Consider the following 26,767-nt stretch of genomic DNA (forward strand, 5'->3'; position numbering starts at 1 on the left):
AAGGTGTAGAAAATAATAAATAAGATATCTATTGCTTTCACCCATCATTTCGTCCTCATTCTTCAGAAGGGTGAATTAAATGTAGATATCAAAGGGAAAGCCTGCAGCGGAGCATACCAAAGTGAAGCACAATAGGGGTGACCTTTAAAATAAAAGGTGAAAAGAAAGAACAAAAACGCTGTTTTTGCTCAGACTACGTCATTAAAACATCGCTTTAAACCCGTACATTTTCTTTCGTAAACAGTCTGTGTCGAACAGTAAATCATTAACCTTTTTTTTTTTACTGCGCACCCCTCTCACCCTGTCAGTGATAGGTTTTGTCCGTACGACCAGTCAGGTGATATTTTCCGCTTCGCCATTTTGTACTGCTGCGCCGGGTATTTATCGCAGGAGTCGTGACTGTTTCGTTTACACTGTTAGGTTAGGCGACAAGAAGGTTCCTTCTTAGTATAGTCGCTTCAGCATTTCAATTCCGTGGCCTTCGACAGGTTTCGTGAAGTGCGCTTTTTGACACACCAGATATAATTAATTTTGTATATTTAGTTTATTTTTTTTTATACCGTAAAACGTGAGAAAGAATGTCGTCTTCCGAAGGCCCCGAGTACGCCCCGTTCTTCTCAGCGATGGGTGCCTCTGCGGCGATGGTGTTCAGCGGTAATTATAAAAGGATTATATTTCATATATCAATTATTATTTAACCAGTGGTGCAGTTTTCTTTTGCAGCTTAATCCTTTTTGTGTGTGTGTGTGCATGTGTCCCAACGCGGCGATCTCAGCTATAGTACTTCTTTCCGAGCTAAGTGTGAGGGCCGTCAGCTATCGTGGCAAAGCTAATCTCGAGCAGTCGTTTATTTAGACTTCGCTGGTGCAGGCAGTGATTGTTGGCGTGTTCCCAACTTGCTAATTTTTAGTTTGTATTTCTTTGTGAATACAATTGTCACAGCTAGCCTTCCCGCTTCATCATGAGACTGCGAGGACTAGTCTAAGCTAGTTGACTAGCTGATGACGACTACAAAAGTTAGCTCTGGCGTTAGCCTGTTTTGTCTAAAGCAAAAGGCACGAGAGAGGAAGGGATGCGAACATATACGATCATATACTCTATTCAAATAAAGTAGTATTATGAGACTGAGTTGTAATATGGTTCACTCGTAACACAGCCTTTTGTTAGGGTGCTTCTTTTAGGCATGTTGGGTTGATTGCCACTTTCCTCTAAAATGCCACCCTGCTGCATTAAGGCTACAAGGGTGTTGAGTAATAAGTTGTAGGAGTTGTATTAAGAAAGGACGCAATTTTAGAAAGTGAAACTCGTAAAGCTCGAGTTTTTTCGCTCTACATAAACGGTTTGAGTTTTGTTTGTAGCGTGTTATCGAAATTACTGGTTGGTTGAAAACCTCTTTCTTACAACTGAGCACTGGAAACCAGGATCAGCTGGTTAACTTCCTTATTGGTGTAAGGAATGACACAAGATCACATGATTATCACATGATGAGCCTTCTGACTCGGAAATGCCATCTGGGTATTTATCTTCTTACACGTTAACTTCAGGATGTTAAAGTTAAGAAGTCAGCAGGGAATTGTTTTAAATATCAAGTCATTGTTAACTAGTTTCAACAGGACTGGTTTCAGGGCTTTAAGATGGAAAGTGGGAAGTAATATAAAAAGTGAACTTTGATACCTGCTTGTTTTTTTTATTACAGGTCACAATTGTTTTATGGACTATTTCCTAATTTAATACTTCTCTTCCTTTAATTTGGTGTAATGGCAGTAATGTTTTTCCACACTTCAAAAATAATTTCACATTGACAAAGTTTACAATCATGCTGCAACAGTTAAACCACCAAGCCACTAATTGACCAATTTACAGAGTTGTAACTCCAGGCATGAGGGAGCTCTGTCATATTTATCTTGTTGATACCTTTTTTTCAAGACATCACAAGATCTGTGAAAAATTGGCATTTTCAGACCTCATCATGAGATTTCATGAGCTGCAGCAATTCAGATTCAAATATGATATAGTGAGTGCAAGTAATAAGTAATAATGCCCAGCGATTAATCATGTGTTATATGTAATTGCCCCATGTTAGTATACTTATTATTATTTTTAAGTCTGTGATGGTGAAAGAGTAACAAGTGGGACACTGCAGAGAAGAAAGGGGGCTCGTGCTTGCATGAAAATGGGGACTTTTTATGAATCGAGCTTCAGCTTTGAGCAGTCTAATTGTTCTGTGGTTTCATTAACAGGAATTGTTGCCTGTGCTTCTGTGACATCAATCACTGCAGTGTACATGAGCTCTAAAATAGTGGCTGCCATTTAAGTTTATTCTCAACATGTCGTACTTTAAGGGGTTGGCTAAAGATTCTTACAATAGAATATTTTAAAATGTTTGAACGTATCTGCTGAAATAAGTGGATGCGTTGGTTTTTAATAACGGCACTTGGCGTCCTGCTGTCACATGCTGTGAGTTGCAGCAGTGGTGTCAGGTGATAATGAATTGTTTTAGTGATCTTTAGCTAAGAACAGGTGATACACTCAGGGTGTTACAATCTGTGGGACAAGTAGCACTTCTCCTGTGGCAGCATTCTTTCTGTTTCTCCTCCTTCATGAATCACCACAGCACCTTTTCTCTCTGCAGAACCAATAAAAATAAAATGTAGATTTATATCCTGATTGACAAACCTACTGATTGTGGGGTTGATGCATGTTCATTGCTTGAAAAACTGCTTCTCTTGCGCTGCAGTAAATTTTCGATTTCCTGCAAAGCTTATTTTTCTTTTTTCTGCCTAATCATTTTTAGAAAGTGATTTTTAGTTACTTGACCTTTAATTAACATTTGCGTTATTTCTCTGTCTTCTGTGTTGAGAGATGATTGGTGATGGCACATATAGGTTCTAGACATCCCCCTCAAGCTTCTGATGCAATATATCGGTCAGGGCAAGTCTTAGTTTTCACAACCAGCATCTTTTCCTTTCCACGTTGCAGCTAGAAGTCCTGTTTTCTAAGACTGGTTAACGGTTTTCGAATGAAGAAATTGCAGTTTCATGTTGAATTTCTTTTCTTTCCTCAAAACCAGTGCTTCCTCATTTATCTGCATTCATGGCAGACGGATGGGCTGTCTGCTGCGTAGGCATTTCGCATGCAAGATCATCTCTAGCTGCAGGCACCTCCCGCTCTGACAGAATAAGACGTCATAAGGGCATCCCATACATAAAATATTCTGTGGGTGGAAAGGAGGAAAAGCTCTTTACCTACGCTGCGGGGATTAGGCTTAAAATCCAGAGGTTTTTCTTCCACACCACTGTAGAAACCATTCTGCCACACATCAAACTTTTAATCATCAGGACAGAATAAGAATGTTTATCAGCGCTCACCTGTCACGCTTGAGTAAGGCCTAATAGACCAAGAAAGAATAGTCGAGGGATTATATTACTGACTGTAATGTATTACACTCACTGATGATGGACGGCTGAATTTTTCTAAACTTTTAAATAGACGAAGGCTGAAGTGTGTTAGCATATTGCCCTGTAGTCATTTGGTTTATCAATATAATAGTTTTCTTTTGGGGAAAATGCTTTAAACATCGCTGCTGTCTCAATCAGTTTTTATATTGAAGCACTTCGGTCAGTGTCACGTCTAATTTAAAGCATTTACACCCCCGGCTGAAAGTTTGGCACCTCCAAAGTCAAAATGAAAAGTAAAACTCTTTTTCTCACTTCTTTTGGTTCTTGCAATTCTCACAAAAAACAATGCCCAGTCATACAAAGACACATCTGAGTAGATGAGCAGGAGTGATTTAACCTCTAGTGATATCATCAGTCTGATGTTAAATCAATATAAGTAGTGAGGGGGGTGTGGGCTGGCTGCGGGCTGGCTGCCATGTGCACATTTGTGGATTGGCCTGAATCTCCTTCCTGTCTGTCTCTAGATCTGTTTGCCAGATATCCTCGCAGCTAGTCTTATTTAAACTGACCAGAAAGCCATCTCTCCAGGCTCTACACAGTGCAGGACACCTCGGGCTGTGTTTACCAGGCTGTCTCCAAGGATGATCTCACAAGAGACTTTTCAGATTTAATCATCATCTGCGTGTTGGCTACAGAGAGCCAAGAAAATGACATTGTCAGGGCATTGGTTTTTACACCACTGATATGACAAGGTCAGCTTAAGATCATAGTGGCCTCATAAATGAGAGGTTACAGATTTACACTTTTTTTTTTTTTTTTTTTCCCCGTATTCTCAAATATTTTGTTACATGGGATTTGCCAGCTTGGTAACAAAATTTGAGTGCAAAGGCTGTATTGAGCAATATTGTTGAATTTGTGAAAACTGAAAATTTACCAATAAAAATGTGAATGTGTTTATAGCCAAAATGGTGGCCCATACAGAATGTAAGCAGTGTGTGGTCAGAGCTTTGAGCTGTTTGCTTTGAAGTGAATGAACAGGTTTGCATTAATGTGCACACACCTTTGACAGAGGAAACCTTGTCAAACCAGCCTCTCTGATTCTCGACCCTCTTTCAGCCTTTTGTTTGTATATTGAGAAATGAGCCACATTGACCTTTTTTGTCAGGCAGAATTATGACTTGTTGTTAATGGATGTCTTTTCTTCTATATTTGTTTATACTATGCTTTTCTCATTTCGAAACGGGCAACTATTGATTTTTCTTTTACTCTGCTCCTGCCGTCAGACTTGATTGTGTGTGACGCAGACGGTGCCGTTGTAAGTCACAGATCAGCAGAGCTAAATTCGCTGGTGAAGCTTTTTGTTCTCTACGTCCCCCATTACTTTACAGCCTGACAGGCTAAAGATGTTACACAGCAGATGTTGCAGGGTTGTGAATAAATATGTATTCACACTGCAGTTTTGTGTGTGTACTGAAGCCCAAAGTTCTTCAGAGTGTGATATATATACAGCTCTGCAGCCTAATTCTGAAATAACATTGGTTGAATGAGAATACATATTTAATTGTCTAAATCTGTATTTGTAGAAAATGTTTTCATTGGTTTCAATTTGAAGGGGAAAATTTCCCAAGTAGAGCCATGTTGGATTTTTAAAGGGAACAGAAACTAACAGCTGTGTCGTTGCTCCATCTCCTGTTCCGCTTCTGCTTCATTATTCAGCTCTGCCTTCTGGGTTCAGTCATCTGTCTACCAGCCCATTGTGACCTGTGCATTGTAGTTTATGTGCTCTAGTTTGCTGTGTTTTTATTCATCTAACTCGTTATCATTTCTGTCATTCCTTACAGCCTTGGGAGCAGCCTATGGCACAGCCAAGAGCGGTACAGGTATTGCTGCCATGTCTGTGATGAGGCCAGAGCTCATCATGAAGTCAATCATCCCTGTGGTCATGGCGGGTATCATAGCCATTTACGGCCTGGTAGTAGCAGTGCTGATTGCCAACAACACTGCAGAGAAGCAGTCTCTTTACAAGTGAGTTCGCCTGACAAATTATTTTCTATAGATGCACAATTTGCAATTTTTCTTTTTCTTTCTGAAAGACTGACCGTCCAGTTCTGCTTTTAGACGATTTGAATTTCATTGTGTGTACTCTAATTTGGAATATTCAATCATTAAAGGACGTTCTTCCAATCTCGCTCAAAATAATGAGTTCTGGGATGGTGAACAGGGCAAAGAAAAAGTGTCAAGTCCCTCATTATCTAAGGCCAAGTCACACAAGTATAAATACGAGATATATGTATAAAAATATATAAAATTTCAATCAGTTGGTAAGCAATTGCTGGTAGGCACTAGGTGAAAAAGGCCATTTGCACCAAAAACCACCTTATGATTGCTTTGGTTGCTGCATTTTCCAATAATTTCATGAACAACTCAGACTTCTCTGCAAACAGTTGCCAACCAGGAGCCAAGTGGTGGTAAAACTTGAACAAGTGCAGACGTTTTTGGTTTCTTTCACACTTTTCAGCCTTACTACCACTTGGAAAGTAGTTGGTTTGGAGAGAAGTCAGCCTCTTCCATCTGAACCTTGGGCAACCACGACAACCTGCTAGCAACCAAATCAATCACAAGCAAGTTTTCAGTCCAGCACTGTAAGCCTGTTTCACCTATCACCAGCCAGCAGTCATTCGCTGGCAGGTCGGATATCACATTTTTCCGTAGCAACCTGTTTCACGGTCACCAGTCTGTTGCGGGGATAACTGATCAAGACGGACAATTATTCACACTCCATATTTATTATAAATATTAAGAAATATTTGTTCCAAACATCCTTGATTTCTATCTTAATTCATTTATTCTGTGTAATGCCTGACAGTATGGGCAGTGTGCAGTATGGCCATATACAGGGAGCTTTACCAGAAAAAGTAATAAGCTATTGAAACTGCTTTTTTTTTTTTTTTTTTTTTTTTTTAAAGAACTAAAAGTGTTGTGGGGTTTTTTTACGCACTTCACTGAGTAACGCACATGATTTGTTTGTTTGTTTTGTTTGTTTGTTTTTGTTACTACACAATGGAAAGGTATAATGATCTGGAGATGAACACCACATGATCTACTTTGGGTTTTTTTTTTTTGTTTTTGTTTTTTTAAATTTCAGAATGACTTTTACTCAGTATCATCAGACTTTTAGCTGCTCTGAGTGTTTGCCTGGGCTATCGAGTCCCTTGCTATAAGGAAAGTCTGTTAATTGAAAAAATGGGGAATGAGTCATACTGTTGAACTGAGATTCAACAGTATGACTCAGTAACTGGGGGGAAGAATCAAATGAACATGTTGGTGATTGAATAAAATGTTGCATTGGTTACAGCTTGTAAAAGAAATATCAGCTTTTCGGGTCACTAGACTTGTATCGAAGGACAGGCTGTGATTAGTCACATTAGTCTTGAAGATGCTCTGATTTGTGTCAACTTCAAAGGTTAAAGCAACATCTTTGTGCTAACCACTGTCTGTGTCTCTCTCTGTGCAGGAGTTTCCTCCAACTCGGAGCTGGGCTGAGTGTGGGCCTCAGCGGACTGGCAGCAGGTTTTGCGATCGGCATTGTCGGCGACGCGGGCGTGAGGGGCACAGCTCAGCAGCCAAGGCTTTTCGTGGGCATGATCCTCATTTTGATTTTTGCTGAGGTCTTGGGTCTCTATGGGCTCATTGTTGCGCTCATCCTCTCAACAAAAGGTTAAAAAGAGAGAGGAACGGGTTTGGGCGGGGGATTTTGGCACGCAAGATGAAAGAAGTGATGCAGGAGGGGTAAAAATAAATTAAAATGGCTCCATAAATATGGTCTTATCTCAACAATGTGTACAGTCGTCCCAATTTGATAGTCAACTTGTAAATGCGCAATGTAGTGATTTGTCTGTCTTGTGTGTGGGTGTGTGCGTGTGTTTAAAAACAACTGTATGATGAAGATTCCTTTTCTCCCTCCACTTATTTCAGGCTTTGAGGCCAGCTTGGCCTCTGGTCTTAGAGAGCTGACCAAAGGGCCGTACAGCTTTTCTTTTTTTTCCCTCTCCTCCCATATCAGCCTGGGAGTTGACACAGTTTCTGCATTAATCTTGAGGATCTATTTGTAAAAAGAAATGTGTATGGACTAAAAAAAATTTTTTTTTTTTCTTTTTCCACTGATTTTATTTATAAGAAATTGTTCTTTGAACTGTTTAATGCAGCAAAAGTCTCTTAATTCCCCAGGATATATACATATATAAATATATAGACATATAAATATCTATATAGATAGATTTAATGCACTGTGGGTTAATCGTGATAAGTGGTTGGAATTCCTCTGGACGTAATTCTTGGTTTAATAATTAAGATTGCCTTTAGTATGTTGCTGGTGGAGTGGGAGTTTTATGTGTAGCTGTATTCTAATCATTGCGAACATTCTCAAACTTCAGTGTTTTTCCTGTAGTACTGCTGTTTGCATTAAAAGTGTGTGTGCCCTGTGTTGGGGTCTCACAAGTGTAATTTCCACATTTCATCTCCTCTCCATCTTATTCACCTGCCCCCTTCTCCTCCCCTCATCCGTGGATGTACTTCATCTCTTCCACATTCCAGCCGTAAGAATCCTGCATGGGTTTTAGTGTTTTGTTGCTGTTGGAATATGAACCTGAAGCACAGGCTGGTTTCAGAAGATTATGATCCAGATCAAGAATCAAGACTTATGATATCAGATTTAAATAATATCATTGCAAAAAATGAGGGTTAAATGGTGTTTGGGAGATGTGTTGTAGGATGTAACAGGGAGATTAGTATGCAAAATTCGACCTAGTTTCCTACATGGACTTGACCAATTTGATCTGGAGTCTTGTTTTCTGAAAATGGTACTGCTGCTGACGCATTTTACCGAAGCACCAATCGACAAACCTGTATTGTCACTGGTATTGAATTTATCCTGATGTGTCGACGTGAATGTTTTCACAATTGAATTAAAGATTCCAACTTAGATTTGACTTGCGTCCAAACACACAGACTGTAGCGTTTTCAGTACTCCATATTTTATTGTCGTTTAAAGCCTCTCTTGGGCAGCACAGCTTACCATCGTATTACAGACCAACATACAAAGAAAGGTCAGCTGAGTTGTTAACAGTAGTTATCTTTGTTTTGTTCTGCGCTCAGAGCCGACAATCTTCAAACCACAACAAGTGCAGCTTCAGCAGACATATGCACAAAGTCTGCTGTGCAGCAGAGATAACGGACACTACCAGCATGATCAGTAAATGGTTACATAAGGCTGGAACTAAACAAAGGAAGTCAACACTTCTCATGTACTTTTCACAGCACAACTATGCAAAATCTGTCTCAGTCAGTTTGTAGGCTGTTGAGCAAAGTCTGAGAAATACTGCTAATGGCACTGAAGGTGGCACTGTCAGGAAATGACTGTGTGAAGTCTCTGCCCTCCTCTATACTGGCGCTGAGAAGAGGATCCAATGGCACACAACCTGAAATGAGTGAAAAGAGATGACTGATCCCACATGAGGTTAACTCTTAATACACATCCCAGCATCCTCTGTTAGTAGTGCAACTCAAATTAGTCATTGATGAAATGTGCTATAGTTTTGTGTGCTGGCTAAAGCTGGCGACTCAATGCCACTGGTGAGCTGATCGATCTGCATTATTGATTTTCACACAAAGTGGTTATGCAGTCAGGAGAAATTATTGAATTATCTATTCATCTGAGTGACACCTACTGATCAGTTATGCATCATTCTTTTGAACAAAGTGTCTGCATAGACTTTAAGCAGCATGGAAGTGATGGAAAACCCCCAGAATCATGACTGGTGGGTCAGGAGTGACACTTCCTGCTAGTGTACTGAGACACCTTGTGGCTGCATGCTAGCATTACAAGTAATTCACTGCTGTGACTCTCACCTAGAAACACAGACCCAGTCGTTTTGGCCAACTCTTCACCACCACCCTTTGAGAATACATTGCTGCACTCCTTAAAAAAAAACCGAAAAAGGTAATGATTAAAATAAAATCAGGTTATTCTAAATGGAGAACCAAAGAACGGAGATAAGACTAGAAGAGTGCTAAATAAACATAGTTTGGTGAGTAAATAACTGAGGACATATTAAAAGGAGCACAGTGTCTGATAAGTTGTATATTTCAGTAGAACAAATAAACAGCAGCATAAAGGCTCACTCACAGAGCAGTGTGGACAAACAAATCCACTCATGTTCTCTACGATCCCCAGGATCCGTACACCTGTCTTCTTGCAGAAGGTGATCTCTCTTCTCACATCACCTGTAGATACTGCCTGTAAGAAAATACATGACCAACTTACTTTGAGTGTCATTCATAAAAGAGTGTTTTTATTAGCATGCATTAGGTGGTCCAGCAGTTCTGTCTGTAATAATGACCCCAATAAAAGGAATATATGACAACATATTTTGGTCTTTGCAGAAAATACTACACAAGAGAGGTGCAGTGATGGCCAGTGTTCTTATTTACCTTACTATACAAAACGTGTGTTTTTTCTTGCCTCATTCTGATATGTACCTGAGGGGTGGTGACCAAAATGGCTCCATCCACTCTGTGCTTCTTAAGGTTTTCCAGTACGGCCAAATGCTCATCTGATGTCCCGGGCGGTGTGTCCACCAGCAGCACATCCAGCTCTCCCCAAGCTACATCTGACACAAACTGACCAATCAAAGCTGTGGGTAAAGCACATGCAGACATGGATAGGATGAATGGTAGAACAAACTTGAGCTCAACAGCAAAGTCTTCAAACACTGGGCTGGTGATGCAAACAGTCACATTGCACAATTACTTAAACTTAGTACTGTGAATGCACACAGGGTTGGAGATTCTTGGGAAGCACAGGGTGCTTGTTTGTGGTGCTCTTCAAGACCTCAAAGGATGTCTTGAAGAGCACCTTCACAGGTCTTGTACAGTTCAAGCCTTTCAGATTAGTAGTCTAGCAGATACCGTTTTTCTTGGGACCCCTCCACACCACAGCTTCATCTGGGTCCTCCAATAGAAAGCCAATAGACATAAGGGCCAAGCTCTTCTGGGTGTCAGTGTATACCGGCACCCAACCCGAGTCACACTGGTGCACGTCGGGCCGGCCCATACTCAGCATACGAGGAATGCTTGGCCCACAGAGGTCAACGTCGAGGATGCCAACCTGATTAAACCAGAAGTTCCTGAATGAGCTTCCCATTTGTATGAACATAGTCAGGCATAGCAAAACAAAACAGTAACACTGATGGGTGATTTCTCCATTTAAAAAAAATAATGAATCCAATTAAGCATTATAATGTGTTGTAATATAACAGCATGGTGGTAGGGCTGTTCGATGTAACGATATCGGATGACGATATAAAAACATATGTCGTTTCATTTTATGCTATCCTTTGTTTCGTGGTGTCGCAAAATAAACTGTTTACGGTAATATTTTTTCATGTTTTGATGGTCACTGTAGTGGCTTTATTAAAGTTCTCTCTTTCTCTTATATTTAATATAACCACACTATGGACGGACAAGCCCCTGTTTTTATGCGTTGTGGTTAGCAACAATGACGGTAACACCATCGCGTGTCCGCTTGTTTATCTTCCACATAAACCTTTCACAATAAAGCTCAAGATCCTGTTGAGACTTTTCAAAATAAACTGAATCACGTGAAAGAGCAGATTATTTACGGATGAGAAGTAAAAAAGAGCCGCCAGGTGCTAAAAAATAAACCTTAGACTCAAACGTTAGAACAGGCTTTTCCCCACAGCACTCCGTGTAATAAACACTCACAAAGAAAACGGTGGCTGTTACAACTTGTGTCTAAAAATGTATAGTTTCATGCATCGGTTAAAACACTGGACTCCAGCTACATGACGCGCAGCTGGAAACACTTCCCGCAAGATGGAGCTGCCCGAGATTCACAGAATTTACAGAAAATGTTACATTTTTGTGATTTATATCGTTATCGGGACGATAGATGTCTTATATCGGGATATGAGATTTTGGTCATATCGCACAGCCCTACATGGTGGCATATCTTGACATGAACTAAGCTCACCTTCTTCCCAGCATGCTTCAGGGCCAGCGCCAGCTCTGTGGTGATGGTGCTCTTTCCCACTCCTCCTTTCCCTGACAGAACCAACACAACGTGTCGGACCTGGCCCAAGTTTCCATCTGATTTAAAAAGCAGAAAAAAACTAATAAATTAAGGCTTTATTAGTTTAAATTTAAACATGCTATGAGACACTCTACCTAATCTGGAAACAGGTTTTAGATAGTGCGGAGGGCACGAGCCCAGTTCACAAGTTCAGCATCAAGTTACTGTCGTTACAGTGCACAGTAACTATATAATTATACATGTTTTTTACAAACTTCACTTTTCTAAGGCGATGAAGGCCTTTTACTGAGTATTGAACGACACGGTGGTTAATCCTTAGCAAACGACAGTCAAACATAATCTGAAACGGTCAGTTAGCTTCTGGTAGTTAATTGGCTAAATTAACCGTCAACTACCGTCTCCTAGCATGACAATACACAAAATATATGATAATTAAAAACTGCAGGTATCTGCGAATACTTTTGTTCGCCGGTAACTTCGACTTACCATTAATTTCTTCCATATTTTGGATATCAAATATGCGCACAGAACATGAGGGATCAACTTCCGATATAGTCACGCAGCACCTATCCAATCATACAATACATCCTACATCCAAGTCCCGCCTTTCTTTAAACACAACCAATAGGTTTCTGAAGGGTAGTGCGCTGCATTCAAGAGCGAAGCAAACGTTCAAAAACACAGAGTAAACACGCCCTTGACTGCATGATAATGGTGATCATTATTTTAATCTGGGTCGAAATCTAGAGTCCTACCACGCCAATTTTTTTTAATCTTTGGTTGAGACTGTTATCTGACCAGAAAGCAACAGTTTTAATTAAATGTCGTGTTTAAAATACTTTACTTCCTTTGACTACGATGACCTGGATGACTGAGAACCTTCACAGACACTTTACTTCTGTGTAAACGCTTTTTGGAGAAAAGCAGAAAAAAAATGCTTTTATTAACGTTGCTGTTGACTGGGAACACAAAAACAAACCACAGAGCAACTTGTTGGGACGGATGAATATGGTTTATAGTTTTTGGGGTTATAAGACTTTATTACGAGAGGAGTGCCAAGCCCATTTTAGAGAAATTTCGGAGTGACGCACAACACCCATGCCCATGGATTTGATTTTCCTCTTTAGCGTTCTCTCTTTTTCTTAAATGGATCGTATTGAAGATGTGTTTTCACAATTCGTCTTTCCATTTAAAACACAAAACTTCGCCTGAATTGGACGTGCACACATTTTCAGCCTTTTTTTCTTTGTTTTTTGTAGACATACAGTGTGGGGAAAAATCTTAAATAGGAATGTGACGGGGGGGGGGCAGATGGGATATTGCACAGTGGCAGGAATGAGCAGCAGTACAGACTGAACAGTACAGAAGGTTTTCTTTTGTGGCAGTTGTTACAGTATTGCACTTTTTAAAAAATATATAAATATCAATAAAGTGGAGTGACCAGTGCAGATTAAACTGAGTACTTGTAAAGCAAACAGACTCCTGTAACGTCTGCCAGATGGTAATAAGGAGAAGAGCTTATGTGCTGGGTGGCTGTGCTCCTTGATGATGCTGTGTGCTTTACGGTGAAGACAAATGTCCTGAATGACAGGAAGCCTCATGCCAGTGATGTGCTCTGCTGCCTTCACCACCCTCTGTAGTGATTTACGGCTGCTGGCAGAGCAGCTTCTGTACCAAACTGTAATGCAGCTTGTCAGCAAGCTCTCAATTGCACACCTGTAGAAATTTGAGGTGATTTTGGCGTTCATGCCAACTTATTCGTCTCCAGGTTTGTATTATCAGCAACCCACAGATCAGAATCTGTTCAGTAGCAACAATCCCACAGCATGAATATACCCTATATATAATTAATATATAGTTATTATGCTTTATAAATACCGCAACTAGGTGACTACACAAACCAACATGAACTCCTCCTCCACACAGGTCTTATCCAATAAGCTGTGAAGAGGGCGTGGAGAAGTAATGTTTACTTCTGTCTTGTAAGAAGTGGGACAGATGCACGCTGCACCCGTGACACACTTGGATATAGAGACACACCAATGAGCCACTGCAACACAGTGAGCAGGAAGAGTACAGCAAGGTAAGCACAGAATTCCTGCTGGGAATGACACAGTCCTGTTGCACTGCCTGTTATATATGTGCTAAGATAAAGGATCTGATCATATTTAACGGAACGATTCATCGCAAGCGTTATGAAGTAGACAGCATTCCTTCATGAGGAAATGGATCAGATTCAGGTACATGCGTACATTTTCAGTAGTTTTAAACGTGCCTTCATTATTGCTGTGGCAGTCCACTGGCACCATACCTGTCCTTACATAGACTGACAAAGGAGCTGCTCAAACTCGGTGCTCCGGATGATGATGCATTTAGAGTAATGTAGGGTAAGGCCCAATTAAAATGAGACTGGCTCCAGACTAACTAATCTAAATTAATGGCACTCTCCTGCACCTGTTTGCAAAGCGGTAACCAGCTGTTCCCTGCAGGCATTAACCATGAGAGTTAACAACTCAAGATGTGTAGTTTTTAGCAAATAAAGGCTCTGGTTGTGGTTTGGGTCGTTAACTGTATGTTATTACAGGGTATAATAAGTCTGCTACTCATATTATTTTGTAAACAAGGGTACATTTCAGAGAGGCAAACGCTGCCATTGAGGCATGTGATTGTGCATTTGGTAAACAGTTTGAATAAGATTAGATTCGATGTTTGAAAAAGCACACACAGTCTGGTGATGTTCTGGTTATTGCATTTGTAATTACAGTGTTTTTAACGAGTAAAGCTGACTAAGAATGGAAACAGTGTTGTTGACAGCTTCATTTGTAATTGACTGCAGTCAGCTATTATTGTAGTCTCAATAGTGTGCGCGCATTTTATAGCTGTTTACTGGCTGCCACTCCTTGAGCCTGTTTCTGCCAGAGTTTCCAGCCTGTTTTCCTCCTCACTGTTGCCAAGTTCTTGCTCAAAGGTGGTCATATGCTTGTTGGAATCTTTACGTTACAGCTTGAGACGACTAGTGTTGTGATTTGGCGCCATATAAATAAAACTGAATTGAATTATTGCTCTGTTAACAGCCAAAATCACATGATACAAATGATATAGGTTTCTTATTTTAGCTGTAATTGCTGTTACACCTGACCCACTTATCAGTGGTCAGGTGACCCTGGGAGTCCTGTGAAGCATGGGGGTCCTGTGAAGCATGGGGGTCAGCTTTAAAAAGTCAAAGGCGTGCATGAAAACACATCCTGTTGCTAACTGTGGCATATGGGACAGATGGAAATAGAGAAGCTGACACACAAAGATCATTCGAGGTGACTAGAAAGGCTTCCTCACAGTAAATCGTGCAGCTTGTCTCTAACTGTAATATCATATGTGGAAGTGAAAAATAAGGTCAGCAAACAAAACAGCTGAACTGACAGAGAGTAGTTTGGATTGACCTACTTTCAGTTGCCCTGCAGGTTTGTTAGAAACTGGTGAAATATGATAGCAGTGAGAGGTGGTTCAGACATGTTTTTGGGCCTGGGCCTTATTTTGTAGTTAAATTTAGATGAGTCAGTATGCTGCTTATTCCTAGACGACCCTCACCAGATTTTATACAAGGGGGGAGGGGGGGCTTTATATTAACTAAAGTGTCATATAATTATATAGTGTAGTATTAAGTGGACACGGCCCTGAAAAATAAAGGCATTAGACTACGTGTCCTTGGGGAGTGGAATGCTGTAGACTCTCGCTCATGCTTGCCTGGGAAAAAATAGATAACAGGGGACCATCTTCTAGTGAAAAGTTGCTGAAACGCTGTTGTTTAGACTTGAATGAGCGAGCTGGTAATAAAACTGTTAGGGGCACACCACCATTTTGAGATCCGTGGCAATGTGTCATGCAGGAAGCGTCTCTCTCCTAGAAGTATTGTGTAAGAGAATCAAAGTGTGAAATGATACTGAGCAGTGTGTTGTCTTCCATCGGATGCCTATGAGGAATCAAAAGAACTCGGTGAAGTGTTGATATTTAACAAGTACACGTACAGTGCTAAGCAGGAGTTTAGCAGTGACTGCACTTGACATAAATAAGAAATACGTGGCCTCCTGTACTTGTGCCAGCTGGTCATCAGGTGCTGGGTTGGCTTTCCACAGAACTGCAATGCTAAGAAGAGGCAGAAACGGACGGGCTCGGCACTTGGCCTGGAGTCAAACCTGGCAAGAGACAGATGCCATGGCTGTGATCCAGTCATCAGACAGAGAGGAACAGGAGGGTCGGACAGTCACACAGGTGAGACTTTCCTGTTTGTGTTTACTGGAATATAATTGAAACTGGGCTAAATGGAAAAGTGGTTTCACTGGAAATGAAGAACTGTATCCCTGCAATGTGAAACAGAATAGTTCTATTTAGAGTAAGTACAGCTAGTTCTTCCACTTGGACTGTTCACTTTCTGGAATAGCAGTGTGTGAAATGTGGTCATGACATGACAGCATGCCCAGTACTTTTAAAGAATCTTCTAAGTTTACTTGCTTGTATGCATGACCTCACATCACTAGTGATACACAGTGTTCAAAAACATAGCACACAAGTTCCCGTCTGGCTCTTTAGATTGCAAACTTTCCCCTTTTTTTTCCATTCAGCCTTGGCAACCTATGTTGCTCTTTGATAGCAATTTGTTGTGATCCTGATTCAGCTCTACTGCTGGAGCTCACTGCCCCCCTGGACTAGGGCCACGTCCGTGGACTTACAGGATCCTGTTTGTAATGTTTGCGTCAACCAGATCAGTGACTTGGAGCCTGAGGTGGATTACCGGGCCGGGTTCCAGACTGTCTCTGAGGTGGTGGCATTGCCAAGCACAGTACCAGTGAAACGGGAGTCTTTCTTCCACTGTGACCCAGAGGAAGAGCTCAGTCCGCTTCTTGGCGTCATCAGTGACTGTCTCTATGGGGAGGAGGACAAAGGTGAGCAGAAGCTGATGAAAGACAGCATAAAGATGCATGTAAACAATATTATAATTTGGGCATGTTGTAGAGTCTTTATATGCTTACGGCTGTCTGTCGGGGAATATTAACACTATATTCATTCATATTCCAACTTCTGTGCATTGTAAAGGTGTGATTAGTGCCACAACAAGCTTTCACTATCAGTGTCATGTTTAAGGTTCAGGATGGTCAGAAATCAACATCTTCATTTATTTCCTTTGCAAACTCATGAACAGAATAAGAAGGCTGAGAGTCACATACACACCGATAGATCTAACACGCTCATGATAAGCAGCTGTAACATTTACCCATTAAGATGTTACCATCTGCAAATTATACTGAGCACAGCATATAGCGGTGCCATGAAGTTTAAAGCTATTTGATCACAGATCCCTCAAAACTGCATGATGAACAGCCTTAAAGTGGCGGTAGATGAAAAGCCAAGAAACGTCGGTGTGCTTCGTTTTTGGAAGAACATCTGGCATAACTGCTCGTGCATGGCGTGTGTCCAGGTTTTGACTGGGTGTGGGATGACCACTGTAAGTCCTCTGGAGCCTTTCTGAGCTGTGACAACAGGAAGGTGAGCTTTCACTCAGACTACAGCTGCGGCACCGCTGCAATCCGTGGCAACAAGGAGCTCGCAGACGGCCAACACTACTGGGAAATCAAGATGACCTCCCCTGTCTACGGTACAGATATGGTGCGTAAGAGAAGCTAAAAGAATACTAAAGTTGTAACAAAGTGACCTGAACATGAACATTTTTAAAATGTTTGTTTTGTTTTGCTTTTCTGGTGTAGATGGTGGGAGTTGGAACTTCAGAGGTGAACCTGGAGAAGTTCAAGTACAACTTTGGCAGTCTGCTGGGCCATGATGAAGACAGCTGGGGGCTCTCCTACACCGGTGAGTTATCAGATATAATGACTTTGATTGATAAGAAAACAGTAAATAAAACAAAAATGTTTCTCTGTGTGTTCAAAGGTCTGTTCCAGCACAAAGGGGACAAAATAAAATTCTCTTCTCGGTTCGGTCAAGGCTCGATCATCGGAGTGCACCTGGATACGTGGCACGGCACCCTCACCTTCTACAAGAACCGGCACTGCATAGGTTTGTGTTTTCCTGCGTTTTAAGGATAAGTAGAAGCTTTATTTGTCGGTTGCAGTTGCCTGCAGCTGAAATGACAGACCTACTCGACCATACATAAAATATACAAACACTGGGGAGACAGGTCGGGCTAGGCAGCAAAAAAAAGGGATGGACAGTGAGATGTGTAACACATAGGGGCAATTCAGGAGAAAAAAAATGGTTTCTGCCCATGATGACTTCCAAAAAGTGAGTCATCATGAGGAGAAAACAAAAACCTCCATAGCACATAAAGAAGCACAGATATCATCACACTGTAACACCATGAAACACAGATAAGCAACATAAGTGGGGAGGGTGGGTGCACCAATGTACACAGTGGTCATGGTCACTGCGATTATTCGCGCCTCCAGCTGAGCCGCTGTCTCCATCGGGTGGGAGGTAAGCATGGGAGGAGGCATTGGATCCGTGGAAGGGAGTGTGGTGAGTGCACGTCAGTATCAGTGTGCATGTGTGCGTGTCGGGGTGTGTGTCCTGAGTTCAGCTTGAGAAAGTGTCCTTTCGCCTGTTAGGCCAAGATCAACAGTCCGCAGCCTACGCAGGTGGCCTTGAGGAATAGGGCAGAGAGTCAGGTTGTTCTCGTTATCATATCTCTTGGAAGCATGTTGTTGTTCTCCTCGGTGTCAACCTTCAAGTAGCTGGCACCATCGGGGGGTGGGGGTATAGCCACATTAGAGATGTAGGTAACTGGTTTAGGGCGAACGGACTGCATCCATTTTTCAGTTAGTTACGTTTGTCTGCATATTCTAATAATCCCAATGGGCTCTGCCTGTCCTGCCAACAGGTGTGGCTGCAACAAGGTTACACAACAAGAAGTTGTACCCCATGGTGTGCTCCACAGCAGCCAAGAGCAGCATGAAGGTGATGCAGGCCTGCTATACACCCACCTCCCTGCAGTACCTTTGCTGTGCAAGGCTGCGCCAAATGTTGCCGTGTTGCCCAGACCTGTTTAATGCCCTGGATCTGCCCCCTGGCCTGCGTGTCCTCCTCCACATACAGCTGGGCTGGGTCTTCAGCCTCAGCAGCAGCCCCGAACCCTCAGAGGAGCAGGAGGATTTCGGCAAGACGAGCCTGCCTTCGAGCCCCTGCCCCAACCTGAGCCCGGTGTCCAGTGCCTGTGCTTCCCCCAGCCCCTGCACCAGTCCGATTCCCAACACGGACCCTTACCCGTCACCTCAAACTCATTCCAGCGCTTGCTCCTGTCCCCCATCTCCTCCCAGCAGCGACTACGAGAGCTGCTGCTCCGAGCCAGAAGATTATCAGTGCAAAAGGTGCCGTTGGACTTGACCACGTGGTCCAGCGGAGGAGATGTTTGACAAAAAAGAAAGAAAATTGGCACACAGCTTTTCTACCGTTGCCACAAATTTCTCCTTTTGTTGATCACAGAGAGATATTTTAGCCAACATTTGAGTGGATCGTTGCTTATTTGTTTGCTATGTAACAAGTATTTGTCTTCCACATAATGTTGAAATGAACAAGAACAAAGAGTGTGTGTGTGAGAGAGTGTGTGTGTGTGTGTGTGTGCGAGTGAGAGATGAGGCCTGCTGCCATTTAAAGAGGTTAGATTCAGAGAGAAGAGGCAAACAAAAGGTAAACTTCTAGAAAGCCGTAGACTCTGGAAGGAACAGAGGTGCTTTTTGATACTGTGAAATCGACTTTTTGTAAACGTGTTTTGTAATCGCCATTTTGCTTAAATGTCAAAGGTAGCTCTGCACTGCACTCTGCAGTTTTTTTTTTGTTTCATTTTCTATTTCCAGTTTTTGCTACTTTTCTTTATGGATTTTCTTACTCAGGTTCATTCTTTAAAATAAAACCAAAAAACTAGAAAGTGCCTGCTTCAGCTTATTTATTCTAGAAAGATTCATACATATACATACAATTTATGCAGCTTATATATCTCCTATTTATACACAAAAAGCTGTGCTGAAAAACAGTCATCACATTATTCCCTGTACTCCAGATTATATTCTGGTAATCTATACATTTAATCTGCAGGAGTTAAAATGAGAAGAAAAAGTGCTTTTCCTGGAAAGTAAATCTCAAATCCAAGGCATATTTTTAACTTGTAAACATCAACATTAACATATTAGCAGCCAAGTGGAGACAGAGCATTATCAGAAACCAGATTCGTCCTCGCTGATGTCTCCCGGTCTTCTTGCTCTCGGATTAGTCCAGGACCAGCTGGGGGTTGTGGGCTGTGAGGCAGCGATAGACTCGGGCTGAAATCTCCGGTCCCACGCGTCTCTCTTTGCCTCCGCTTTTCGCTGAGAGGCCCGCGAGCAGCCCTTTTCTGTCCTCCTCTGACCCCAAGCTGTTATAAGCCTAAAATGAACAGAACATATTACAGAAGAAGAGTTTTTCTTCACGCAAACCTTATCAGACCACAGCGTCTCCTCACCTGTAGCAGCAGCTGGGGAGATGGATAGGATGCGGTCACAGCAGAGGCCACAGCAGGGCTGACTCTGTTCAGCTGCTGGATCTGCCTGCTCCAGACCTGAATCAGGCCGGAGCCATCCTTCTCTACCCAAACCCCACTGGCCCATGAGCCATCCACGCAAAAGGGCAGTTCTGCTCCCTCTGTCAGGAGTCTGCAAGAGCACAAAGTGGAGGTTTCATTAATTCACAGTCAGCCGCTATACTGTCTATGTCAGGGCACAGAACTGTGGCATACTTGAAAGGGCGTTTGGACAAAGCTTTGGTGACAGCACAAACATGATCAGTGACCTCCTGCCAGCTATCCAGGAAAACCACGGAGATATTTTTGTAGAGCTGTAGATACACGAGAACCTGGAGATGAAAGCGTTTCAAAAAGAGAGAGAGAGAGAAAGCTATTTGTTATCCATCAAGCTTTTTTGAAGATGTATACGAGTTCAAGATTCAAAGTGTTTATTGTCATGTGTACAGAGAAATAGCATCTCTCTGTGCAATGAAATTCTTCCTTTGCTGTCCATACACAAATGCCAAGTTAGATAGGGTTGAAGGAACAAGACCAATAAGGATAAAAATAATGAAAGATAAATAAATAAGTACAACAATAAGTAAGTGAAGACAAGTGAGGTACGCAGATGTTGATGTAAATGGATGTACAAAGGAGCTTAATGTACAAAATGAACTTAGTGTGCAAAGTGTCCTGATGTGCAAATTGCAGTTGACGTAGGTCAGCTGTGAGTTGTGTGTACATGTGATAAAATTAGGAAGTAAGAATCGCAAATCCTTGAAAGAAAGACAGAGATTCAAAGCAAACTGACCTCCTCAATGTCCAGATGATCCATCCCCAATTTGTATTGTAGAGGCACACTGTGGGCGTTTGACCTGTTGGTAAACAATAGATCAGGTCATACAGTTTCCGCACTTTACTTATAATCAGAAAGTGGAGAAGTGAAGGAGCCACTGGGTAACAGAGGAAGTTAAGTATTCCCAGTTAAGCTGACCTGTAATCTGGCTCAGAGTCTGTCACTAACAGAGTGACCACCTTCTTGCCATCACGGTTGAGAAACTCCAAAATCGGACTCCAGAAAGACCCCACCCCCGTCTCCACCGCTTGGCTGTGGATAATCTGCGGAGTGGCAGAGCGCAGTGTGAGTTCGAGGAGCCACAGCTCCTTCATACAGTCAATGACACCATTACAACAGCTCAAAGGACTGCTTACTCTATTCACAGAGATCACTACATCCATGAAATCAGCCAGACTCAGGACCAGAAGCACCTGCTCTTCCTCCTCCACCACTGAGACCATGCCACCTTCTCCCTGCTAAAGCCAAAACAGTAATCCCTCACGGGAATCAACAAAAATGTAGCAAATTGCTAAATCTAGATTGAGTGAGCTGCCTACCTGAGGTAAATCTTGGGTCCAGGCGATGCTGCCAACGAGCTGCTCGCTCTCGATGCTGAACTTCCAGTCAAGGGAAACCAGAGTGTCCAGCAGGACGTCTGAGCCATCCTGCTGCAGAAGAACTGAAGAAAGATACAAAACAACACAGCAATTTGTGCGTTTTTGTGCATTATAAAGCCCACTGCCATCCCCGCAGGAGTCATAGTCAAGGAAAATGACATTTTTAAGGTGGTGCCTTTTAGGCTGGAAACAACAGCCATTACTTAAACAGTACTTAGGTAATGGTTCTTAAAGATTTAGACAGGCCCTTGCAAGGAGCATTGAGTCACTGATGTGGAACGTAGACCAGGATGGAAATGCAAGACTGCAGTTTGACTTTGCTGCACTTTTTCCCCCTTAAATTCAAACTGGACATCTTGTTATTGGTAATGACTGTGGAGTGGGGGCGTGAACGCTTTTGAGCTTATGCAGGGTGTTGAAGAAGTAAAGATGCCGTGGAAAACTGTATCGTAAACTAGAAATACAGAAAATACTCTTTAAGAGACAGGGATGGGATCATACATGGCACAAATACAGTCAACACAAAAGAGATCCTACCTGTGTCATTTTACATCTGCACATATTTATTTATTTATTTTTTAAAGTTGGCCCCAAATTGTAGTTGTAAAGTTAATTTCCGGCGACACCTGAAGGCATCCCTGTGTCCGTGTGTACCTGGGTGTATGCAGACAGTGATGCATTTGAGGCAGTTTTCTGGCCGGAGACTCTTGAGGGTCTTGGCTGCCTCTCTCCTCCTCTGCTGCTCCCGTCTCCTCTCCTCCTGCTCCTGGGCTCTGGCCGCTCTCTGTTTCTCTCTCGCCTCCTTCCTCTCCTTCACTTTCAGCCTGTCCTCTTCTATTTCCTCCTTACTGCGACGTTTCCTGGCAGGACTCGGTGTACCGGACCCACCTGCTGCTGGAGGAGCCAGAGCAGCAGACCCCCCCCTATTTGCTGCTGAATTGTGTGAACCCTGCTCCTGCTTTTCTGTGCTGGCTGTCTGGATGCTGTTATCGCTGCCCAAACCGGGTTTTGTTTCAGCGTCGCTGTCCTCAGACTCAGAGATTTCCCACGTTTTAGCTCTCCGTAACAAAGACATCTCACATGTTAGAGTCACAGCCGAAGTCCTTATTTGTAAAACCCTGAAAAAAACTTGGGAATATCTGAGTGGTACGGCATTGTTTGTATAAGCCCACGATGGTGTTCGATGAGGGACAAATCACCCAAAACTCGCGATACTTAGTACTGATGGGATTTCCAGCTCTTTTTAGAGAACCGTCTCTTTCGGCTCGACTCACTAAAAAGATTCGACTCTTTCGGTTCCCAGCCGACTCTTCAGGTTGTTTTGTTGCTTTAATTAATTTATTATTAACAACAATATAAAATTGTGCTCAAAAGGAATTACTATTGTAAAAAAAAGTGGTTTTATTTATATATGTTTATATATAAATATATACGGTGGTCCCTAGAGACAAAGCACTACAAACTCCAAAGCATGTACAAACTCCAAAACACATTTCTAGCATTAACTGAACTTCCAAAACAGAGCTACCTAGATCACTTAAATTACACAATTGAAAGCATATGTGTATTGTTTGTGTATTTATACACAAGCACTCATATAGATTCAAATAATTTAAAAAAAAAGTTAATTTACCTGTTACTACCACACACCAAATCCGGTCGTTGGTACTTTCTGGCTTGTGTAGCCACTAGGATCCTAGCATCCTAGAGCACTTCTGTTGTGGTTTGTACGTGTTTTGGAGTTTTTATGTGTTTTGGTGTTTGTACATACTTCGGAATTTTTACGTATTTTGGAGTTTTGACGTGTTTTGGAGTTTTTATGTACTTCGGGGTTTGTACATGCTTTGTCTCTAGCGCCCACCGTAAATATACTTTAATTTATTCACTCCACATAAAAGGTAATAAATAAATCTTATAATACTAAAAACAACTATTTACATTTCTACTTTTAACCATTTAAAATTTCAGCTTTTTCCTGTGAAACAAATTAAAAGTGAAACAACACAAAACACTGCAAACCACAACACAATTAAATATAAATTAAAATATGAAAACAAAAAGAGCATGCACATTCTGTAAAGGTCCAGTTTTGTTTATTGATCTAAGCCTGAACAGCTACGCGTAGTGTCCAGTAGAGTAATTTGCAGCCCTTGGAATGCGGAGCGAGGTACATGTTTTTAGTTGTATTTCTTTGCTTAATTGATATTTTGTTGTATTTTCTGCTTTATTTGAGTTCATATTTGTAATAAGCGTCTAAGAAAATGTATTTTGTGTTTCTGTTTAGTTTTCACGGTGCATTGGCGCACCTGGCGCACTGTTAGATTCTGAATGAATCTCAAAGTAAAAATTACTGCACCCGTCGAGGCTCTCTCTATTTCTTCCTTGGTCCGGGGGACTGCTACAGTGAAAACTCGATCGCTGAGTGAAGGCTACTTGCTAGCTCCCATGCCAGATGAGTGCAGCCCGTGCCACGAGCTGGGTCCGTGTGTCAGCTGTGAGAGATTTCTACACCAGTCAAGATCATCTTTGCTTCGTTGCCTACTGTTAGGTATTTTAGTACCATGGGAGCATTTACTGGATATTGTTTTATAGTGACATTATGCAGGAAAACTCTGTCATTCAATAAGGCCCCTTTGTTTTAGTTATTTTTCTCTTTGACCCAAGAATTGATGTGTGAGAATCACAGGCTGGTACAAGGTTGAAATACCACAGAGATCACTCCCTCAGCTACATTAGTTTCTTAATCTTTTAGACGCCTGTTGAAGGCCAAATGGTTTGTTTCAGATTTCACTAATGAAAGAACTCTTTATTTTGTGCCTTGAAAATATGTCGCTGAGATAATCACAATTGTAGCTGAACTGATAAACTACACAAAGGATGCTTCTTCACCCATGGGCAGGAAGACGCTGCCTTATCTTGGTCTGTACTGGTTTAAACTGATAAATCTGCTGTCTCATGAATTTTACCCTCTATATAAACTGTTGTACTTGTGAATAAAGTTGAGTCAATTTGGGAAGACAACCTGAAGCAGTCTCTGTTTTCTTGTTCTCCCAAGCTGCTCCCGAGCTCGTACTAACACGCTGAATGGCATGCTTGAATATTACTTGAGAATATATTTGACTGTGTTACAGACTAAGGGACATTCTCTGCTGATAGGTGAAGGTACATTCTCTGCTGATAGACGTCCACGCCTCGGAGGAAGTCGATCCACGGATTAGGCCCTGGAAACCGTTTCCTTCACCTACCTCCCCTTTGAACTCTGATGGTCACTTTACGAAGGTGCAGGTATTATGCCCATTAAGGACTTTGCTGATAACAGGACTCTGCACTCTAATTCAGAATTACTTGCCTTAAATATTTTTGTGGTTACAGCCTTAAAGGTATACTGCATTGCACTGAATAATTACAATCTTTAAATTGTATGGGTTTATTCTTCTTGAAAGTAACGTATATCAGCGGTATTTACAGTTACATTTTGTCTAATATGTGGGTGCTAATCTGTTTATTTATGTGATGTAAACGTCTGATGTGAGCATTGTTTCCAAAAGTAACACTCACGTAAGTTTAAGTCCAGACGTTATCGCATAGAGCAACATACACATTACAGTAACAAAATGTTGAACGCTGCTGAAGAAGCCGACGACTCAGAGCAACAAGGAGTAAGATCCAGCAATCGTGAAAGGCATTTAACTGAAAAGGGTAAAGAAATGCAGGAATATGAGGCAAAGAAAAATGAGAAGGCATTTAACAAAGCTTATGACACTTGGAAGAAGGCAGCTAAAGAAATCAGAACAAAGCTGAAAACTTTCTGCTCACATGAAGAGCTAAACAATGCCAGTCATGACATAAGAGACAAGCACACTGTAGTACAACAGCATTATGAACCCGTTCGCCGCAGCCAATCCATGACGCCCGACATTGTTAAGCGAATGGATGCTTATGCAGTGCTTACAACTGACATTTGTGAAGTTGTTGCTAAACGACAGGAAAATATCGATCAGCTCTTTAACGATCGCCTTGAAAAGGAAAGAGTACGAGTGATGTTAAACAAAAGGGACTATGGTTCTGTGTTTGGTGATACAAAAACTGAAACGTCGTTCCCAGAGGGTTCAGTTGCACGCTCAAAGGCAGATTCTACTGGCAGTCGTGAGGTGGAAGCAGAAGCTGAACTTGCAGCCAAAGTGGAACAAGCAAAGGCCACACAAGAAATATTGGCACAGGAAACCAAGATCAGCCAAATGGAAAATGAGTGGAAAATAAAGGAAGTGGAAACAAAGGCAAAGTTGGAGGAGGAAAAGACTAAACTTCAACAGTTAAAGGCAGACAGTGAAGTGAAAGTAGCAGCTGCACGAGTAAGAGCCCTTAGCGCTCAAAATGACATTGAAAGCCATGATCAAGTGTCCTGCTACAACTTAGAAAATTCCGCAAATCTCCCCAACAGCGCACCACGGCTCTCTTTAAATCCACAAGCACCAACATTTAGACTAGGGCTGCCACAAACGATTATTTTGATAGTCGACTAGTCACCGATTATTTATGCGATTAGTCGACTAATCAGATCATCATCCACTGGACGTAAAACTACAGCTTATTGCACCAGCAGCATCTGCTCTTATATAACTATCATTAGCTTACAGCTTTAAGCTTTTAAGGTGCTAACTAAAAATAAAGACAAGATGATAGTTTATTCAATTTTAATGAAATTTGCAGATTGTTTCGGTGAAGTTTAATAAACTCCTTGCTATCTAAAATATAACAGGACAACGGAGTATATTCTCCAGCGTCTCACACTTCTGATAATCAGCTGTCTGCTTGACGTTTATTCAGCTGTGTAAAAACTATAACTTTAATCTCAGACAAACCGATTTACTCAGGAACAAATAAAATACAAAAAAAAAAAAAGCCAAACAACAACATTTTTAATTTATCTAAGTGACTCATATATATTTAACCTGAGTAGCGAAAGACGGCGGTGGGTTTGAAAACAATTTGCCGGGAGTCCGGTGTTCTCACCGCGCTAGTGACCTAGCCCCCGGCTAGCTATCGAGCTAGTGGGTAACAGACGTCTCCGAAAACGTCGGAGCGCTTTTGAAAATATGTGGTGTCCTGATAAACTGAGCCGATATTTGAGGTTTACACAGCTACATTCTCGGCTGAAAATATGTTAAACGTTTATTTTGTGACCCAGAAAGAATAATAAGAGTAATATTAAAACTAACTAGCTGCCGCCATTGTTGGAAACTGAGCTGGGCCGCGCTATGAATTCTG

At 41.7% G+C, this 26,767-nt stretch overlaps 4 protein-coding genes across 6 annotated transcripts; 2 read left to right on the forward strand and 2 right to left on the reverse strand.

Moving 5' to 3' along the window:
* The first annotated feature begins 344 nt into the window (after positions 1–344).
* On the forward strand, positions 345–7,909 carry atp6v0cb (ATPase H+ transporting V0 subunit cb). Its single transcript, XM_026178744.1, has 3 exons — positions 345–654; positions 5,240–5,423; positions 6,913–7,909. Exons 1-3 carry the CDS (start codon positions 579–581, stop codon positions 7,118–7,120), a joined length of 468 nt encoding a protein of 155 aa, XP_026034529.1. The 5' UTR covers positions 345–578; the 3' UTR covers positions 7,121–7,909.
* Positions 7,910–8,414: 505 nt separating this feature from the next.
* nubp2 (nucleotide binding protein 2 (MinD homolog, E. coli)) lies at positions 8,415–12,114 on the reverse strand. Its single transcript, XM_026178743.1, has 7 exons — positions 11,995–12,114; positions 11,449–11,564; positions 10,365–10,563; positions 9,936–10,090; positions 9,583–9,693; positions 9,306–9,375; positions 8,415–8,875 (listed from the first exon to the last, which is right to left on the reverse strand). The coding sequence occupies exons 1-7, from the start codon at positions 12,008–12,010 to the stop codon at positions 8,736–8,738; spliced, it is 807 nt and encodes a 268-aa protein (XP_026034528.1). The 5' UTR covers positions 12,011–12,114; the 3' UTR covers positions 8,415–8,735.
* Positions 12,115–13,486: 1,372 nt separating this feature from the next.
* spsb3b (splA/ryanodine receptor domain and SOCS box containing 3b) lies at positions 13,487–19,435 on the forward strand. 2 transcript variants are annotated; one of them, XM_026178746.1, is made up of 7 exons: positions 13,487–13,591; positions 15,639–15,774; positions 16,178–16,445; positions 16,979–17,166; positions 17,265–17,367; positions 17,446–17,571; positions 18,392–19,435. In XM_026178746.1, exons 1-7 carry the CDS (start codon positions 13,551–13,553, stop codon positions 18,892–18,894), a joined length of 1,365 nt encoding a protein of 454 aa, XP_026034531.1. In that variant the 5' UTR covers positions 13,487–13,550; the 3' UTR covers positions 18,895–19,435. The 2 variants fall into 2 exon arrangements, with proteins under 2 accessions (XP_026034531.1, XP_026034532.1); XM_026178747.1 differs by having other exon boundaries at positions 13,488–13,591; positions 16,265–16,445.
* A 1-nt stretch (position 19,436) lies between these two features.
* Positions 19,437–22,717, reverse strand: eme2 (essential meiotic structure-specific endonuclease subunit 2). 2 transcript variants are annotated; one of them, XM_026178749.1, is made up of 8 exons: positions 22,154–22,717; positions 21,440–21,561; positions 21,257–21,355; positions 21,039–21,163; positions 20,856–20,919; positions 20,279–20,394; positions 20,006–20,195; positions 19,437–19,929 (listed from the first exon to the last, which is right to left on the reverse strand). In XM_026178749.1, the coding sequence occupies exons 1-8, from the start codon at positions 22,572–22,574 to the stop codon at positions 19,774–19,776; spliced, it is 1,293 nt and encodes a 430-aa protein (XP_026034534.1). In that variant the 5' UTR covers positions 22,575–22,717; the 3' UTR covers positions 19,437–19,773. The 2 variants fall into 2 exon arrangements, with proteins under 2 accessions (XP_026034534.1, XP_026034533.1); XM_026178748.1 differs by having other exon boundaries at positions 21,257–21,358; positions 22,154–22,716.
* Between the last annotated feature and the right edge of the window lie 4,050 nt (positions 22,718–26,767).

This window comes from Astatotilapia calliptera, chromosome 8 (genome assembly GCF_900246225.1).
Source record: "Astatotilapia calliptera chromosome 8, fAstCal1.2, whole genome shotgun sequence".
Lineage (NCBI taxonomy): Eukaryota > Metazoa > Chordata > Actinopteri > Cichliformes > Cichlidae > Astatotilapia > Astatotilapia calliptera.

Coding starts and splice junctions, on each gene's coding strand:
- atp6v0cb (XM_026178744.1), top strand. CDS start 579: ATGTCGTCTTCCGAAGGCCCCGAGTACGCCCCGTTCTTCTCAGCGATG. Junction 655..5,239: donor TGCGGCGATGGTGTTCAGCG/GTAATTATAAAA, acceptor CATTCCTTACAG/CCTTGGGAGCAGCCTATGGC. Junction 5,424..6,912: donor GAGAAGCAGTCTCTTTACAA/GTGAGTTCGCCT, acceptor CTCTCTGTGCAG/GAGTTTCCTCCAACTCGGAG.
- nubp2 (XM_026178743.1), bottom strand. Junction 10,564..11,448: donor TGAAGCATGCTGGGAAGAAG/GTGAGCTTAGTT, acceptor TGGTTTAATCAG/GTTGGCATCCTCGACGTTGA. Junction 8,876..9,305: donor GACTGGGTCTGTGTTTCTAG/GTGAGAGTCACA, acceptor CACTCATTTCAG/GTTGTGTGCCATTGGATCCT.
- spsb3b (XM_026178746.1), top strand. CDS start 13,551: ATGAGCCACTGCAACACAGTGAGCAGGAAGAGTACAGCAAG. Junction 15,775..16,177: donor AGGGTCGGACAGTCACACAG/GTGAGACTTTCC, acceptor ATCCTGATTCAG/CTCTACTGCTGGAGCTCACT. Junction 16,446..16,978: donor CTATGGGGAGGAGGACAAAG/GTGAGCAGAAGC, acceptor GCGTGTGTCCAG/GTTTTGACTGGGTGTGGGAT.
- eme2 (XM_026178748.1), bottom strand. CDS start 22,574: ATGTCTTTGTTACGGAGAGCTAAAACGTGGGAAATCTCTGAGTCTGAG. Junction 21,562..22,153: donor CACTGTCTGCATACACCCAG/GTACACACGGAC, acceptor ATCTTTCTTCAG/TTCTTCTGCAGCAGGATGGC. Junction 20,920..21,038: donor GACTCTGAGCCAGATTACAG/GTCAGCTTAACT, acceptor GTTTACCAACAG/GTCAAACGCCCACAGTGTGC.